The 17,648-nt window shown below is 44.9% G+C and overlaps 1 protein-coding gene across 1 annotated transcript; it reads left to right on the plus strand.

Moving 5' to 3' along the window:
* The first annotated feature begins 3,680 nt into the window (after positions 1 to 3,680).
* AQP3 (aquaporin 3 (Gill blood group)) lies at positions 3,681 to 17,198 on the plus strand. The gene is made up of 6 exons (XM_048292629.1): positions 3,681 to 3,868; positions 12,122 to 12,248; positions 12,408 to 12,545; positions 13,884 to 14,002; positions 14,703 to 14,920; positions 15,614 to 17,198. The coding sequence occupies exons 1-6, from the start codon at positions 3,761 to 3,763 to the stop codon at positions 15,786 to 15,788; spliced, it is 885 nt and encodes a 294-aa protein (XP_048148586.1). The 5' UTR covers positions 3,681 to 3,760; the 3' UTR covers positions 15,789 to 17,198.
* Positions 17,199 to 17,648: the final 450 nt, after the last annotated feature.

Below are 17,648 nucleotides of genomic sequence, written 5' to 3' on the forward strand. Positions count from 1 at the left end.
TGTTAGTTTTGGATCATGTCTAGAAATAACAGCCCAAGCACACAGTGAGTTTCTTGTGGCACACTGCACGGTTCTGCTGGAGAGAAAGGAAGGGAATGAGAAAGTGACAAACGTCACAGAGAAGTGATCCTGTTGGACCAGGATCAAAAGGCATAGGTTCCAATTCTGGATAATTCCAAGGTACGGCTGTATTTGTTGGTCCCAGAAGATACTGGAAGAAAAGGTTGAGGTTTATGGCAGGAGCACAACATAACAATGTTGTCTCTGACTTCCCTGCTGAGTTGAATTTCCTTTTCTCTTGGAGTTTCCTCTAGGCAACCAGTAGATTCCATAAACTGGAGTGTTTCATTGCCTTGATTTTTGTCACTGTACAGATTGATAGGAGTAATTCGTTCTAAGTACCTTAATACCTGATATTTGAATCATGCTTTGATTGACAAGAGAAATCCCTTGCTTGCACTGCAATAGCTCTGGCACAACCATCAGGAAGTCAAGCACGAGTTCTTTGTGACAGAGTTCTGGAAATTTCCTTTTGTTGAGGCTTTGTGCTGTGAAAGAACTTCTTTGGATGTTCATGCAAGGCAACCCTAAAGGCATGGACGTCTTTCCATGTCCACCCAACTCTAGGAGAGCCCAGCAGCTCTGAGGTCCTGTCTCATTATTCTTAACTGCTACATCCTACCTTGTTTACTTCTACCATCCTGCAGATTTATTGTAACCACCACAATGGCTACAAGTACCCTGTGCACCAGTTATTGCAGGAGATGGGCTTGCTTGGAAATCTATTGCTGCTCAAGCACATCTTTAATTGATTTGTGCTTAGATCATGTGTTCCTAAGTCCAGTGGATTGATGTGGCATGGCAATTCCTGTATTGGCACAGAGAAGCTCCAGCATTGGGATCTTTCAGCCCTTGCCCACACTGTGATTAGTTACTGCTTCTGAAAGGATGTCCCGCTTCTTCTAGCGTTGCGTCACTGTCCTTTCCCCAAGCTCCTTCCTAGATAATAACATGGCTGCCTGTTGGGAAAGCAATTTCATAAGTCCCTATTGCTCATTTTAAGTCACTGGATCTTGGGCTGCAGTGATTCACCCTCACAATGCCCCAAGAAGGGAATCTGATATCACTCTCCAATTTACTGACAGAGAAGCTGGGGTGTGGAAAGGTGAAGGATTTGCTTGGGGTCAGGCAGTGACTCAGGCAAAGAGCTGGTGTCAGGGCACCCACCCCACCCCAGCTCCTCAGGCTTGCCTCTGTCTAGACTTCCCCAAGCACCAGCTTTGATGCTGGTCTTATCACCATCTTTTACCATGTCGTGGTTCAACCCCAGCCAGCAACTAAGTACCACGCACTGCCCTCTGCTCACCTCCAACAGGGAAGACAATAGTAAAAAAATGTAAAACTTGTGGGTTGAGATAAGAATAGTTTAATAATTGAAACAAAATAAAATATACTACTACTAGTAATACTAATGACAATGAAAAAGAGAAAGATAGACAATAAAACCCAAGAAGGGCATGTGATAAACAACACAATTGCTCACCACCCACTGACAGATGCCCAGACTGTTTCCCAGCAGTGATCACCTGCTGCTGGTGAATTCCCCCCAGTTTATGCACTGGGCATGATGTTCTATGGTATGGAATAACCCTTTGGGCAGTTTGGGTCAGCTCTTTTGGCCATGCTCCCTCCTGCTCACTGGCAGAGCATGGGAAACTGAGCAGTCCTTGATATTTAGGGTAAGCACTGCTGAGCAACAACTGAAACATCAGTGGGTTATCAACATTATTCTCATACTGAATCCAAATCACTAGTAAGAAAGAAATTAATTATTCCAGCCAAAACCAAGACATATCATCAACCTTGGAACCTCGACATCTCCTTTCCCTTCACCAGTTTTGAGGAAATGCCTGTATCCTCAACTTGTAACAGAGGGCCTCAGATGCCACAGACAGGAGAAATGTTCCTACCTGCTTGGAGAAAATCACAACCCTCCATGCTTTTTGCATCTCACCTTTCTCTCTGGTCTGACATCTCTGTTCTCACCACCTGGGAAGGAATGGGAACTAGCCTAAATAAATCTCAATAAAACTAACCCACGGAACACAGTCTACACATTGGTGGCCACCTGTTTTAGCTTGGGAACTGCCAAAAGGGTAAAAAATCCAACACACAACCTAATTTCTGGCTGTGATAGCTTTGACAGAGCAACAGGGTGAAAGGACAGGGAAGAATATAAAGGAGAGGGGACTGCAGGAGGAAGTGAAGAGCCTCCATGGCTCTGGTGATGCACTGCAAGATGTGAGGGGAGAGATATGGAGAGAAGGTTGAAAATGGGCGTCCTGAGCACTGGTTTGCAAACCCCAGCCACAGCAAGCAGGCATGGGGCTGATGGAGCACTTGCTGTAGCTCAGAGGACCCCATTGATGCTGGCAGTCCTGGACTGGGCTTGAGCACAAAATAAAGTTTCCTGCCCCTGTAATTATGTTTGGACTTGAGTGTTTCCCTGTATTTGATTCCTCACACGTTACTGCTTTCTTAGCCACATTCCTGACTGCTTCTCATGTTGGCTGCAGTTTCTGTACAAAATAAAGGCCCATTCACCACCGTACTAAAAAGCTCTGGTTTTTCCACAGGAAAGTTGATGGTTAAATAAGGGGAAGAGGAGAAGCTGGGCATCTGTGGCTTTGCAGAGAAGGCGGGGGAACAAATCAAGGAAAGGGGTCCCTTTCAGTCCTGCAAATTCAGCCCTGCTGCTCTGCATCAAGCCCTGGTGAGTCAAGGAACCCAGGGAATTTTTACTACTCACTTAACAAAAACCAGATGCCATGAGTTGCACATGTCCTGTTAGCAGTCTTCACCTCAGATGGTACAGACTGGGACTGTTTTCATCCAGGACATCTTGTGGAATAGTCCCAGAGTGATACAGGATGATACTAATGATGAAAAGACAGCAAGGTTTGTTCCCTTTGTGGCTCAGTAAGTCTGTGGGCTCCTCACTGAAGTTCTATGATGGGGATTGCCTCTGCACGGGGGGGTCTCATGTGTTTTCTTTACAGCTTTCAGGGGGACTGGGCTGCAAGGGCTCTCCCAAAGCTCTGTGAGGGTGAGACAACTGTAATGACATAAAAGAGTTTGGACCCGAATGTAGATTTCCATGGAAAGAGGTTTGGTCTTGTTCGTGGTACCAGCTTCAGCTGGGCAGCTGCTGGAGCTCAGAGGAGCCTTGGACTCAGCTGTAGGGGTTCAAACCCTTCTGCCTCCCAGTTTTGCTGTCAAAGCACCTACAACCTCTGAATTAGCACAGGAGCACACATCACTTTGCCACCCTGCAAGAGCTTGGGAGGGAAGGAAATCTGAATGCTCACACAAATGGGTAAGGCACTGCTCAATCTATGCACTTAGCTGAAGCTGGAGAAGGGCAGATATGGCCCTCTTTTTTAGGTGGTGATGAAAACAGCAGTGGCTTCAGCAGGGCACATTTAATTCCTTCTTCTTATGAAGCTCCTGAATCTTTTGCTCACCTATGCAAGCAATAAGGAAAATGAAAAAAAACACCCACGCTGTCTCATGCTGAAAAGCAGGAAAAAAAAAGTTGGGTTTGAAGAGCGGGTGGAAGGGGTGTGGTTACCCAGGAGGTGTGTCAGGCATCGATGAACTTATTTATAAGCAAAGGCAGCTGTGCTGGAGAAGAAACTTTGCTGAGGCTTTTTCAGCTGCAGCTTTTTCCTGACACCTCTTGAGGAGCACCTCTACTGCGATGGGGCGGCAAAAGGACATTCTTTCTACCATTGAGGAGCACCTGAGGATCAGAAACAAATTAGTGCGGCAAGCACTGGCTGAGTGCCTGGGGACACTGATCCTGGTGGTGAGTTGGGGGCTGTGGTGTGGGGATGCTCTCTAACCCATGGGTTCGGGGGAAATTGTCCTGGTGAAAGGACTGTGTTGCTGCCAGGGTTTGCGTTGGGAATGAGCCCAGATCTGGTGCAGCCTTCTGCAATGGGTCTAGAGGACAGTCCCTGTGCACAGGAAAAAATATTCATGCAGATTTCTTAAGGGTGGATGTTGGGGTTTCTCGCAAAGAGTGGGTTCTGAAGAGCTTGTTGGGTGTATGGGAGATTCTGTGTATCTGTGAAGTGCAGGGACCAAATCATCTCTGTGTAAGCAGTAAGTGTTTTGCTAGAGATCATACAAAACTTCCTTTCTGTCTGCCCTGGAGTATTTTCCTGGCTCCGAAGTACTGCAAGTGTTATCACCCGAGGAAATGAGAGCTTTTTTTTTCCACCTCACTTTGCTTTTCCTGTGCATCCCATAACAAAGAAGTAGCTAGAATTTAAATTGTTGCAGTGTCCTTTTGCTGTCAGCCGTTGATTCTCCAGGGTTTGTCAGTGGGGCTGCACGATACCGTGGTAGCTCGTGCTAACAGCCAGCTGAGACCTGGTGCTCGCTATCAGTCAGTGTGTTTTTCAGTGGTCAAAGTAGATAAAACTCCTCTGCCTGTTTCAGTGCTCAGTTTCCAAAGGGGTGGAATATAGGGGATAAATGTGTGTCTGAGTGCCTTAGATTGCAAATGTTTTGAGCGGCTGGAACTTGCTTTGAAGTTAAAAGCAGATGTGAACAGCTAGGACAGCTGTGTATGAGCTGTGGGGAGTAAATACTGGTGTAGAAAAACTGTGACAGGGATATCTAGCTTAGAGCATCTGCATCTGAAAACACAGGACTGCCCAGCTGGCCACGGGTTTGGTGCATAGATACTGAGGCAGAAATGAGTCGGTGTTCGCACAGTGAATATCTGCAGGTTCAAGTTCCTTTGAGATGGTGTAAATCCAGAGCAATCCTGGAGGTTTCAGTGGGGTGACTGTGGGTTTTCACCTCTTTGTAACTCATAACTGAACTTTTTGGAGAGAAATCTAATGGTTGGTGGAGTTGAAGGCAGAGGAAGGCTTCATGAACTTGCATGTCTACCTGGGGAACACCACAAAAAGACTGACACAATTTTATGCTTTAATAAATGAGATTTTTTTTTTTGATGATGATGAAGAGAGGATTTCTGAATCTTGTACAGCAGCTTAGGGGACTCTGCTAAGACTGTGTAAAATGCTACCACTCTTAAAAGGAAGCAGCTTTGCACAGTGCAATGGCTTTATTGTCAGAGCGACCCAGCTTTGGTGATTTGCAAACAAGTCCTGTTGATTTTTCCAGGAAGGGTTGTTTGGAATTAAGGTGGGTAGAAGGTGATAGGAAAACGATTAACAGTTAGAAGATTGCTGTCCGTGAATCACTGATGTTGCTGCTGTTAGTCTCAGGATTGAAACAAGGTAAATCTTGTAAGGTGGATTAATGCCTCCTGATAGTGAAGTTAATATTGCTGAGAAACAAGACAAGCCTTTAGCCACGTGGATCTGAGCTTTCAGAAAGGCTCACGATCCAAACCCCATTAGTCCATTCTCTGACTGTAACAGTTGGCACAACAGCAACTACTTTTCCTTACAGCCTTGCCTCTCCAGGCAGAGAGGAATTGGGATCTGCTCAGAGCTTGAGGAAGAGTATGGTCCAAAATCATAAGCAGCCTACAAAATGACAGTCGTAATGGGCACCCATCAGCCATGCTGGATGCTGCATTGGCAGAAGTGGGCAGCACATACCTTGTCCTCAGGAGTGTCAAACCTGCTCTGTTTTAGTGTGTGTGTGTCTTAATTTTACAGGCAGAGCCCTCACCGTGTTCAGGAGTTCCTGAACTGGTTTTAGTGGCACACTCAACTCCATCTTGTAGTACTTGCAAACTTCCTTAGGATCTCCTGCAGCAACTCTGCAGTGGGTAGAGTGCTGTGGGCATTCTGTGTCCATGTGGGACGAGGTGGGGTGGGCTTGTGGGAGAAAAGAGGAAGTCCCAAACTCAGTGAATGCTCTTGCATGGTCAGAAGTCCAAAACCAGCTACACAAGAGGGAAATGGGTTCTGGGACTGCAAGCTTGAAATACCCAATCTATTCAATCCCTTTCCAGCTTCATGCTGTCTCAATGTATTCTTCTTAATGAAGGGAAACTTGCAGTTTTTTCTTTACTGCCACCCTGATTCCTTTTCGTCTTTTTATTATATCACCTATGTGAAATAGAAAGGGTCTTGAAGGCAAATTCCTTCCCCTTTCAGCTGGCCTGGACAATTGTTTGAATTGGATTCTCTCCCAGGAGAGAAATTGTCATTTTGTGCCTTGCAAAAGTCCCTGCTGCCCACCCTGCCAGCAGGTTGAGCTGTGCGTGTGTACATTTAGATGTATTGTACTCCAGTAAATATCTGTTATGGGCTTCACATAGTAAAATGCCTGAGGAAAGATCTGAATCCATGAAATTTTCTTCATGGGAGATGGAGTTGACTAAACACAAATATGTTTGAACGGAACACTTACCAGGGACAGATTTAAGGTATGATATTGTTCACACTGAAATCAACTTCCTGAGCCCCAAGGGAGGCAGACTGTTTAAAGTTTGCAGCTTACTTTAAATTTCACTGTCTAATGTAAAACTTGTCCCACTGTGGATATTGGCACCACTTCAGTTTCTTCCCTCCTCCTTTTCACTTGCATAATGACTGCAGCTCTCTCAAACTCTTCTAGACAAAAGCTGTTGTAGACCTCTGCATAGTCTTGCTGCCTGTAAGAATGAACCTAGTGCTTGATTTTATTTATCTCATTTTTTTAAACACATTGTAAAGGTAGAATCATAGAATGGTTTGGGCTGGAAAGGACTCTTAGAATAGTGCCTCTTTTTTTAAGATAAAAATAATCCAGCTAAGGTAGCCAAGCCCTGAAGAGTGCCAAGATGAGTCGCTGTCTACTTGCGAGCCACTTTTGCTGCGTAGAGCACCTTGCACAACTTTTATTTAGTCTGTGGGTAGTGTCTCTCTTGTTGCAAAAATAGTAATGCTGATTCTACATTCTTTTCCTTTGATACTTAAATTGGTGTTTTCCCTCTTCAAATTTCACTTTCTGAGTGGCACATTAGGCTTGAACTTTATACTTATGTTGAAAGCACTGCTTGCTGGCAATTGTTAAGCACTACAAATGCTGAAGGCATTTTCCCAGTCGCTTGCTGTTTGTGTTATTACTGTAGCAACCCACTAAAGACAGATTTCCATGGTGGGTCTCTGTGCCTCTCCTAAGGCTCGGTTTGTTTGCCTTGCTCTGCTAGCTCTAAGTACCAAAGCTGGCTCTGTTTGTCTTTTACATTTGCAGGAGAAGTAACGTGCTGCTTATGACTGATTTCTGAGTGGAACTTGCTGTGATTCACTGCTGTAGAGGCACAAAGAACAAAACAATTCCTAATTGCTTTTCAATTGGTGCTGCCTTGACTTTGTGGCTAGGTGGTAGCTTTCCACAACTATCTGGGGCAGCACAGTAGTTCCCGCAGTTGCTGTTTGATTTGGGGTTGTTTGCTTAAACTCAGCTTGTCACATTTGGAAAATGTGATTTTATTTTATGTATGTATATTTAATTTTGTTTAAAATTTCTTTTCTTTGTTAATGCTTTGCTAGACTGTAAAAGGGAGTGGAAATCCTTGCTGTAAACATGTTGAATGCTGCTGATTCTTCCTTGCAAAGGGTCTGTGCTGCTGGGTGCAGGGACATGGGATGTGGCAGTGCTGCTGCTTTCCCTCAACCATTCCACCAGAAGAGGTTGAAGCTCTTCACTGATTGTCCAAAACTGTCCCTTCTTGCTGTCTCTCTCCAAGAGCAGTACATTTCTCCTTCCTACAAACAGGACAGTTCAGGCACCAAGACTTTCCCTTGGTGGGAAGGAAACTTGCCCCAGGAATGCCCAATCTTGTGACCAAACTTCCACCAGTTGTACTGGTCTTTCTAACAAGTACAACCTCTTGATCTGAACAATAGTAGAGGCATCAGAATAGGTATTTTTCCTTCCTTGTATGTGTGAACAACCTGAACGAGTGAATTTCCTCCCAATGCTCAACTCCTCTGCTGAAGGTTGCTCAGGTTTCCTGAGCTGAAAGAGGCTCATGTCTCCAGCTTTGTACAGCATTTTTTCTAGCACGTGATGTATGTGGGGCACAGTTTTCTTTAGAATCTCTCATCTCTCCAGCCCCACAGCCCTGCCTTGGCTCTGGTTCAGTGGGTGGTGCATAAAGATCTGTAACATAACAGACCATCTGCTGCTGCCCTTCCCTGCTGCTTCTGTACAGGCTGCCTCCAGCTGTGCTGGACAAAAAACTGGGCTGTGGGGTCTAAGCTTTCTCCTTGCTTTGCAAATTGAGAATGATGACCAGCCTGGTTGTTTGAGATATGCTTTGAGGAAAAGCATAAAGGATAGTGCTTCTCGCATTGTCTTTTTGGCTGATGAAGGCCATCCTACCACATGAGCCGCGGAGTTCAGGAAGATCTCTGCATGCTGCCCTTGCTCCCTGCCTTGCTCCCTGCCTTACTCCCTGTGAAGAGTGGCACCTTTGTGTGTCCAAAACTTAAAATCATCCATCAGTATCTCCAGGTCTTGTCTTCAAAGCAGACTCATGGTTTGACTGCCTTTCCAGCATCTTCCCCACTAACCAGAGGACATCAAGGGCTGACCAGTCTTTCCCATCCACCCCAGGGTGATTAGGATAGATTTACAGCAGGCTTCTTGCCTAATCCCTGGTTTATTTGATGGCAGAAGAGTTGTAATTCAGGTAATTGCACTCCTCCAGGTCTATGCCAACAAAACTTCCCCATCTACGTTTAGAGATCAGTCTGTTTGAAGTCCAAGAGCAAATGCACGCAGGCCTTTTGTGTTGCACTGGAAGGTGTAAAAAAGCACAGGCAAAGAAAAGAAGAGGCAAGAAAGGAAAGAAACCTATCCCTTGTGCAGAGGAGTTCTGAACACCACCTTCCTCCTGAGCCCACGTATGAAGCTGTTTTCCACAAGGTCTGCCTAAATAGGCTGCCTTCGGTAGCCTTTGGTTCTTCATGAGCTATTGCAACTTTTTTATCCTCCTAGGTTCATTCCTACCAGCCCTTACTGGCTCCTAGTCTTTCAAGTGTTCAGACATTGAGACAGGGTGTTTTTATCTTGATAGACAAAGCCACCTGCTCAGTCTCCAAACATGCCCTGGGCACAGGGAGCTCAAGGTTTCCTGAGTGTGAAGGATCCCCTGCAGCATGCTACCTTTTTCTGTTTTTTGCTGCTGCTTCTGGCTGGTGCCCCCTTTGTACAGGGGGTGGATCTTCTCCCGTCTGGAGTTTGTCAGCCCCACCACTCTTGAACCGGTTCCTGCAGAACAAGGATTTAGTTCTTTTTCACAGTGCAAGGAGTTGAATCACCCCATGAGCAGTAAGAAGCCTCCCTTTCGGCAGGGAAAGCCATCAGATTTGCTGGAGTCAGTAAGATGAAATTAGGGAGCAGACTTCCATTAACCTGGTTAATAGGTGCATTGACCTCAATTCCTTGGAGAGTATGTTTAATACATCGGAGTGATGCTTTATTGCAAGCATTTTATTAGCACTTTAAAACCACTTTTGAACTTGGCTACTGAATCATGGGTGTTTAACAGTTGACTGCTGCACCTACTGCCATGTGAGGTGCTAACCTGGGTTTCTGTTGGCTGGATATTCTCCCAGAAGTGGTTTATTACACAAAAACGAAACCAAAATACAGCACCCCTATCCCCCCGCCCCCAACCAAAGCCAAACAAAACAAAAAGCAAACCAAAAAGCCAACAAATGCAAATGAAAAACAAAACCACAAAACCAAACCTGGTTAAGGCAGGTTATTAAAATCAAAAGAATGTGGTGTCATCTTCCCCTTCAGTGTGCACCACTGTCCCTGACCATAGCAATACAATATTGCCTAAGAACTCTGAAAGACATTGCATGGACTTAAAAAGACTGGGAAAAATGTTGAATTGCTTTTATTTGACCTTCCTTGCCTTTCAACCCAAACTAGATGTAACTGAACAGTTCTCTGTGAGCAGTGGACAAACAAGACCTACAAAATGAAAGCTGGGGTTCTCCGGTCTCATCTGACCTGGGAAAAGGAATTGTAAGGAAAACTTGCAAAGAGTAGAAGTGAAAGTGGTGTGATTAAAAATTGTAATAGCTACTACTACAGCAAAACTGTGTAGCATCAAGGTACTTGCCACAAAATCCTGGGTGAGCATAACTTGAACTGGTTCCTTAAAGTCGAATGCCATGGAAGGATGTCATGCATGACACTGTATTTTTGTGTTTAGTGGACTCCACTGGTGCAGGATGGAATTGAACACATGCATATTGAAGTTCAAACCTGTCCCTAAGTATCACTGCACTCTCTTTATCTGCTGAGGGTTAAGTTTCCTACTGTTACGCTGAATTAAGCCAAACAGTGCTCACGGCTCATCTGATAAGCAGTTGTAATGCTCCTGTGGAGTGGCTCTGGGGTGTTTTTGCACGGCCCATAGATTCCCTTCTGAGGAAAAGCTGGAGAGCTACTGCCAGGTGTAGGATGGAGGAGAGGAGGATGGGGAATGACCTCTTGAGATAACCTCTTGAGAAATGGCAGACCTGGCATTCCTCCAGCTTAAGGGAAGACCTTTGTGGGTGATCAGGGAGGTGGAGATGGGAAAATTTTACTCTGTGGTTTCTGCAACCAAAAGGTATGTGGACAACGAGCCAACCACCATCCACCTGCAGAACTGCCAGTTCTTACAGAGTGAATAACACAAATACCTTCATCACTAGGGGTCACCTGGGCTAACCTCCACCAAACTCAGGTTTTGTGGGCTTGTCCCCTCTCTGGTCAGACTGACGTGCTGTGGCCTTCGAGAGGTGAACACCATGGCCATGTACTCTCTGAAATCTCTCCAAAGCACGCTGGGGCTTGTCTGGGGAAAGGGGAAAACCAGATTCACCCTGGTCATTGCTTGTACTTATTTGCTCAGTTGGAGCTATGCTTCCCTTGGTGGTTTGGCATAGCTGGTTCTGTTTGCTGCCAATAAACGATTCATCTTTTCTGCCTTTGTCTTGGAGTCTCCTCTGCCATGGTTTCCCAGCTCAGTGAGGACATTGAAGGAGCTGTTCTGACTGCACCCAGTAGAGAGCGGTGCTGGCTGTTCCTCACTCACCAAGGAGTTCAACAGGTTCCTTTGTTGTTTTTACACAAGGTCCTTGTGTTGGGCACCTGGTTCCTTGTCAAGAGGCACCTATGTACAGAGTGTCCACCTCATGAATCAGCCTGCAGCCTACTTGGCTGCTCCTTTCCAAGCAGGCTGAGTGCACCTTTTGCTTTGTTAGCCGTTCTTCAGTTGTCAAGGGAATGGGAGGGGATGAGTTACATGTGTTTTGTCTTTGCCTCTGATTTGGATTGTGTGTTGCTCAATGGGCATGTCCAGTGCTGGCTGAAGAAGTGAAGACAGCAAACCCTGCTACCTTGGTGCCTATTTGGTGGCTTATCCTGTAGGAGTGGATACCACCTCTGTGGCAATTGAGTAATTCTGGGATGATGGAGTTCATGGAAGCAGAAAGTCTTTGTGGGGGTATAGTTATGGGTATGTGGTCAGAAGAAATAAGTCAAGCCTTGATCCCTAGATTTGAGCATCTCATGAGTGACCTGTAATCTCTGTCCTAGTTTAAGGATCCTCTCAGTACCTGCCAATGTGGTAACTCCAAGTGATAATACACCAAGGGTCCGTTCAGGTGGAGCCAGTGGGGGATACAAACATACAGATGGTCAGGTTTAGGGCTCTTTAAGTTACATGGTGGATAGTGGAAAGACCTGCCAAGATAGAAAGCCTGCTGTGTTATAGTTGTACTGTGAATACCTCAGACCAGGATGCTATCTGGCTGATCCTTCTCACCTGCCATCTTAAAATTAGATGTTTGGACAAAGAATTCCAGACTTCTGTAGATCCATCTTGCTTTTAATTTTGCCTCTGTTTTCAGTCCATCCTGCCAGGAGATAGATTTGTCTGTGCCCTGGCTTCTTCCCTCCCATCCCTACAGATAATGCCTGGATACTTTGACCAAAGATTGAAACAGTAAAGGCTTTGAGTTGTGAGTGGAATATGAGGGTACATGAAGGTGTAAGTGGAGGCATTTGTCAGCAACTGGCCCTGATGTGAAGCAGAGAGGGTAATTTCAATCTCTTTTTTTTTTCCTCCTAGCTCTTCGGCTGTGGCTCTGTTGCACAGATTGTGCTCAGCAGAGGGACTCATGGAGGTTTCCTGACTGTCAACCTGGCCTTTGGCTTCGCTGTAACACTTGGCATTTTGATTGCAGGACAGGTATCAGGTACGTGTGGCTCCATGTAGGCTGAGTTTCACTTGTGTCAATTGCTGTGTAGGCCTACTTTTTCTGTGTGGCACTGGTATGGAAGCTAGTGTCCCTTGGCACAACTCTGGGACCTAAATTCTACCTGTAAAAGTACACTAACCACCCACCTCTCCGCAGGTGGACACCTGAACCCAGCTGTCACTTTTGCCATGTGCTTATTGGCCCGGGAGCCCTGGATCAAGCTACCAATTTATGCTCTTGCACAAACCCTGGGGGCTTTCCTTGGATCTGGCATAGTCTTTGGTCTGTACTATGGTAAGTGTGGAAACTTTGTGTGTTTTTTGAAGTGAGACTACTGTGTTTGTGACTCACTGAAGGGAGGGAGGTTTCCAGATCAGAGAGGAGCACTTTTTTGCAGAGCAGAGATCCAAGAAACCTCCTTACTGTGTTTCTGGGATGACTTTCCCATTCTCAGGATGATGGGTTCAAGCCTCCTCAAAGCAATCTGAAGGCTAACCAACATTGTCAAAGTGCAAGTCTTTGCCCTTGAGTAATGACCACTGGACCTCTGGATGGCCCCTTTTGTATCTATTGGTCTTCCAGAAAAGTCAGTGAAACACTAGCAGTGATGGAGATTTTATATCTGTTCACTGTTCGAGAACCATTTCTCATTCTTGGCTTAAAAAAAATGAAGTCTTCACTGTGATATCTTATGCATTGTCTTGTTAGCTTTCTGATAACATGACTGTTAGCAGATTTTACTTTTATCAGAGTGATTCCATACCTTGGAAAGCATCCGAGAAAGCCAGTTCCTCCTGCCTCTGTTCCTCCTGTGTGTTTTTCATCATCGTAGGGAGATGCTCAGTAGGCAAGAACTGAATCTTTGTGCTGGCCCTTGCTCTTCCTTTAATATCAGGTCTGACATTTGGACTCAGACTTTGCCTCCCAATGTCTGTTTCTGGCAATAGGAGTGATGGTCCCTGTAGCTGAGTGGAACATCTGGGTCACGGTTATTTCCAGCTGGAGGGAGGAAGCTGCCACCCCAGCACTAGCAGGGGTGCTTTTCACTTTAGGAAGAAGCAAGGAGACCTACCTTCCTCTCAGTAAATATCATGGTTACAGTTCAACACCAATTACCTTTCCAGTTAGTGGACTGAAGCCTCCTCTTCAGAAAGGATTTAACCCCATATTAACTACCTAACCCATGGAAAAGCTGCATTCAGAGGTGTCTGATTTTGTCTCCACTCATCATGAAGGGAATACAGACCCTCCTAAGTTAGTTATCCAGCTTCTACACAGTGGTTGGCAAGGTGATGGTTGCTCTAAAGACAAGCTTGCAAGTTGAAACTAAGAAAAGTGAAAGAACAGCCCAAATCCTCTTTGCTGATCCATATCACTGTGTCATGTCTTCACACCAAGACTGATACCAGAGGCATTTTGTTACCTTTGGGAGAGAGTTGGAGTCACCTTAGTGTTTGCTTTGTGGCTCTCCTTCCTGATGCCTGGCAAATAATAATTGTTAGGAACAGGGACTAATGCCACCTGCCTCTGAGCCTGACTGGTAAAAAACTGTGGTGGATGATGGCCTAAGTTTTCCAAATGAGTGTTTTCTCTACAGAAAATGTTTTTTTTCTTCTCCTTCCCTACCTCTAGATGCCATCTGGGCTTTTGACAATAACCGTCTCAGTGTACTAGGACCGAATGGCACTGCTGGTATCTTTGCCACCTACCCATCTGAGCATCTGAATGTTGTGAACGGCTTCTTTGACCAGGTAAGAGGGTGCTGGGAGGATGAAAGTCCATTTGAAGAGGAATCTTTTGGGTGGTTCTGGGCCTCCCCTTTAGTTAGAAAATGAATTGCAATTTAAAGATAAGATATCCAGAAAGGTATTTTGGAGTTGACACAGGTATCTCACTGGCCCATAGAAAGGACCTTAAAGCCAGAAGGCTTGTGCTAAGGCATTAACAAGTGATACAACACTGGTCAGGACACCAACGAAAAGAATGCCATTTGCTCGTAGTCCTGAGTGTGAGGAATGATGGCTCTTCCTCACTCTCACACTGCTGTGGTTGTGGCACAATCCAGAGGTCAGCTGGGTGTGGAGTGGTGGTTGCTGTTGAATGTGACTGTCTCTTAAAGTTGCCATCAACAACAAAAGGGACAGCTTCTACCCAGCCGTGGCACATGGGAAGATGATGTTCCCAGATTTTCTGTCTGCCTAAACAGCTATTCATAGCTCTTCTGGGAGAAGGGAAAAAGGTGCAAGCTTGATTGAGATTATGGGCTGCCATAATCTCAAGAGAGGAGCACGGTCCACTCTCATTCCCATGGCTGCTGTGGTCTGATAATGTCATGGGATGACTTGGTGCACCTCTTCCTGTTAAGAGAATTACATCCCAGAGAAGTTAAATAACTTGGTTAGAAGACTAATCTGGATTAAATTCATGTTTTTCTTCCCCATCCCTCTCCAGTTCATTGGTACTGCCTCCCTGATTGTTTGTGTCTTGGCTATTGTTGATCCCTACAACAACCCCGTCCCCACTGGGCTGGAGGCTTTCACAGTTGGCTTTGTTGTCCTCGTTATTGGAACCTCCATGGGCTTCAACTCTGGCTATGCTGTCAACCCCGCCAGGGACTTCGGGCCTCGTCTCTTCACAGCCATTGCTGGCTGGGGCACTGAAGTGTTCCGGTAAGTGCTTGATGATAAAAACCTTGTGCATCAAGGGAAAAAAAAAAATTAGGAGTCCAAATAGATGGTAGCTTTGGCACTATAAAGAGTCTTGGCAGCCATGAGGTATTTTTGGATTGTCTAAATGTTGCTAAAAGACACTCTCTGCTCTTTGACTTCTTAAGAAATCGTAGAAGCTGGGCAGCTTCCAGTGGTGAGAGCAAATGACATAGCTTTGCTATCAAAAAGGAAATCTGGGAGCATCCATGAGAATTTCAGTTGCACCTTGAACACAAGCATTTCATGATTTTTTAATGGTAGAAAATGAAAAGTTTGTTCTTTTTTGAGACAATTAAGAGAGTCCTGTTATCAAGGGTTGCTTTCCTGCAAGCAGTGGGAGGGAATTGAAGGTGCCTAGTGGAGACACTGCAGATGCTTCTCACCTTTCTTGGTGGAGAGACAGTCTTGAAAGTCCTGAAAGTAGCTGTTCTGAATTGCTTGTCACTGGGACTTACAAGTGTGTGTGTGTGTGTGTGTGTGTGCATGGCAACGTCTGCCTTGGAAGCTCTGCAGATGTGCACGTGGCATTGTCTTGTCCAAGTGAGTGGAGATGGCTGGAGAGGGTCAGATCTTGCATTGCTTCAGATCCAAGTGCAAATATCCTAATGCTTAGGCAGCAGTTCTTACCTTGTGCACTTTCTTTTCATTTTCCAGGATTGGTAAGCCGTCCCACTGGTGGTGGGTTCCAGTTGTTGCTCCTTTCCTTGGCGCAGTTGCGGGAGTGATTGTTTATCAGCTGATGATTGGATGTCACGATGAGCCTTCTCCACCTGCCTCTGAGCAGGAAACAGTCAAGCTGGCTAATGTGAAGCACAAGGAGAGGGTCTGAGGAAGCTGCCACCCAGCTCTGGCAGGTATTCATTACTCAGGACTGCTGCTGGCAAAAAGGAGAAGTTAAGAGCTTCAAGAACAACAGGAAGTTTTTTACCTGTCTTGAGATATTCTAGTAATTTTTTTTCCTTTTTTTTTATATCCCTGACACATTTGCTTTTGACATTTCCCTGTGAGCCTTCCTCCAAATGCAGTATCATGTAATCTTTTCTTAATAGAAGGGGATTGAGGACTGTAGGAGTCAGGAGAGAAGTGGGCATTGTTGTCCAACACTAATCAGGTGTTCAGGAGTCTGAGCTTTTTTGAGCTATGTTGCTGACATTGCCTGTGACCTTGGCAAACTGCTTCCCTTCAAACCTGTGTTCCAATCTGTAGAATGGGGATCATGCAAAACTAAAATTGTTTTGCTGTCATGGATTGGAAACTCCTATGTCCTGGAGGAAGTTTGCCTGTGATTCTGCTGTGGATCAAATTGTGCTTGATGTTGCTCTAAAGTCAGTACCTTGACACCAGGAATTTACTTGTCTAAAGGATTTTTATTGGCCAAAATTTTATATCTCCTATGAATTCCTAGAATTCCATAATGTCAGTCCATAGAGTAAGAATGCATTGGATTTTCATTCAATATTAAGACAAAATGTTTACAAACAAGTGCACCCTGGTGTTATAATCAAAAATTTTAATATTGCCAACTCCTAGAAGATCACACATAGGAAATCCTTATTCTAACCAGGGGCTAACCTAGACAGAAAGCTTGGCTTCCTGAAGCAGCCTTTCTAATTCACCAGCTTTGTATATAAACTGCAAGCAACTAATAGCCAAGATCCACTGGAAACGCAGTGTTGCTTAAGTTGTGTGTGTTTGTGTAAATTTTACAATGGTGTTGTTGGGGTTTGTTTTTTTTTTTAGTAGATTTATATATAAATATACTCCTTAAAGCTGTTACTTAATACCAAGGTTGGGATGAGTTAATTTAGAGATGTGTGGGAACTGCCGATTCTCTGTCAGCTTTGAGATATTATTGGATTTTCCTGGGGTGGTCTTGGAATACGGCATTGTGCTTTTTGGAGCACCTCCTTTTCTATCTTGCAGAGTAACTGGGATATCCCTGGTACTCATGGCTGAGGGACTGAGGTCAGGCACCTCCTGTACTAGCAGTACTGGTATCTCAGGGGATCTCTGGCTCTCCCAATGCCATATTATTACCAAGTATTTTGAAAAAAAATATTACTGGTTGTGAAAGAATTTGTAAATCCCGTGCATTAGAGAAACTTGTTCAAAGCCTGTTTCTTTAATGCACGAATTCATTGAAAAATGTAACTTTATACACACCTCCAGCCACTAAAAGGATGTATTCTTCTTTTTTTCCTTTTTAAAAAAATAAAATGTCAATACCTACACTGTAAAATGCTAGTGTTGGTTGTATTTTTAAGCAGCTGTCAGCAAACTTCACCATGAAAAGGAAGTCATCTATAGCAATAGCTTCCTCAAGCCCTTTTCCTCTCTAGCCTGAGCACAGGGGAATTAACCCTTTCAGGCAGTCCACCTACATGCTCCGTTGGTGTTTTATTCCTTTCCCTTTTGGGGCATGATTTTGGGGCATGTGGGAAGAGATGGAGTAGCTGTACACAGTATAGTGACCAAGGTATGGGCTGGGAGTGAGAGTGTCCTGCTGTCAGGTATCTTATTCTTAAGGCAAAAGAACCACTGGGTAAGTATTTGTCCTTCATCCTTTGTACAGTTTAATTTCCCTTACTAATCTCTCACTTAACGTAGTTCTGAATGTGCAATCCTACCCTGCCTTCATGTACTGTTCAGCCCCATCTAGCATATTACCCGAGTCACCTTTTTTTTTTTT

Source organism: Corvus hawaiiensis, chromosome Z (genome assembly GCF_020740725.1).
Source record: "Corvus hawaiiensis isolate bCorHaw1 chromosome Z, bCorHaw1.pri.cur, whole genome shotgun sequence".
NCBI classification, from domain to species: Eukaryota; Metazoa; Chordata; class Aves; order Passeriformes; family Corvidae; genus Corvus; species Corvus hawaiiensis.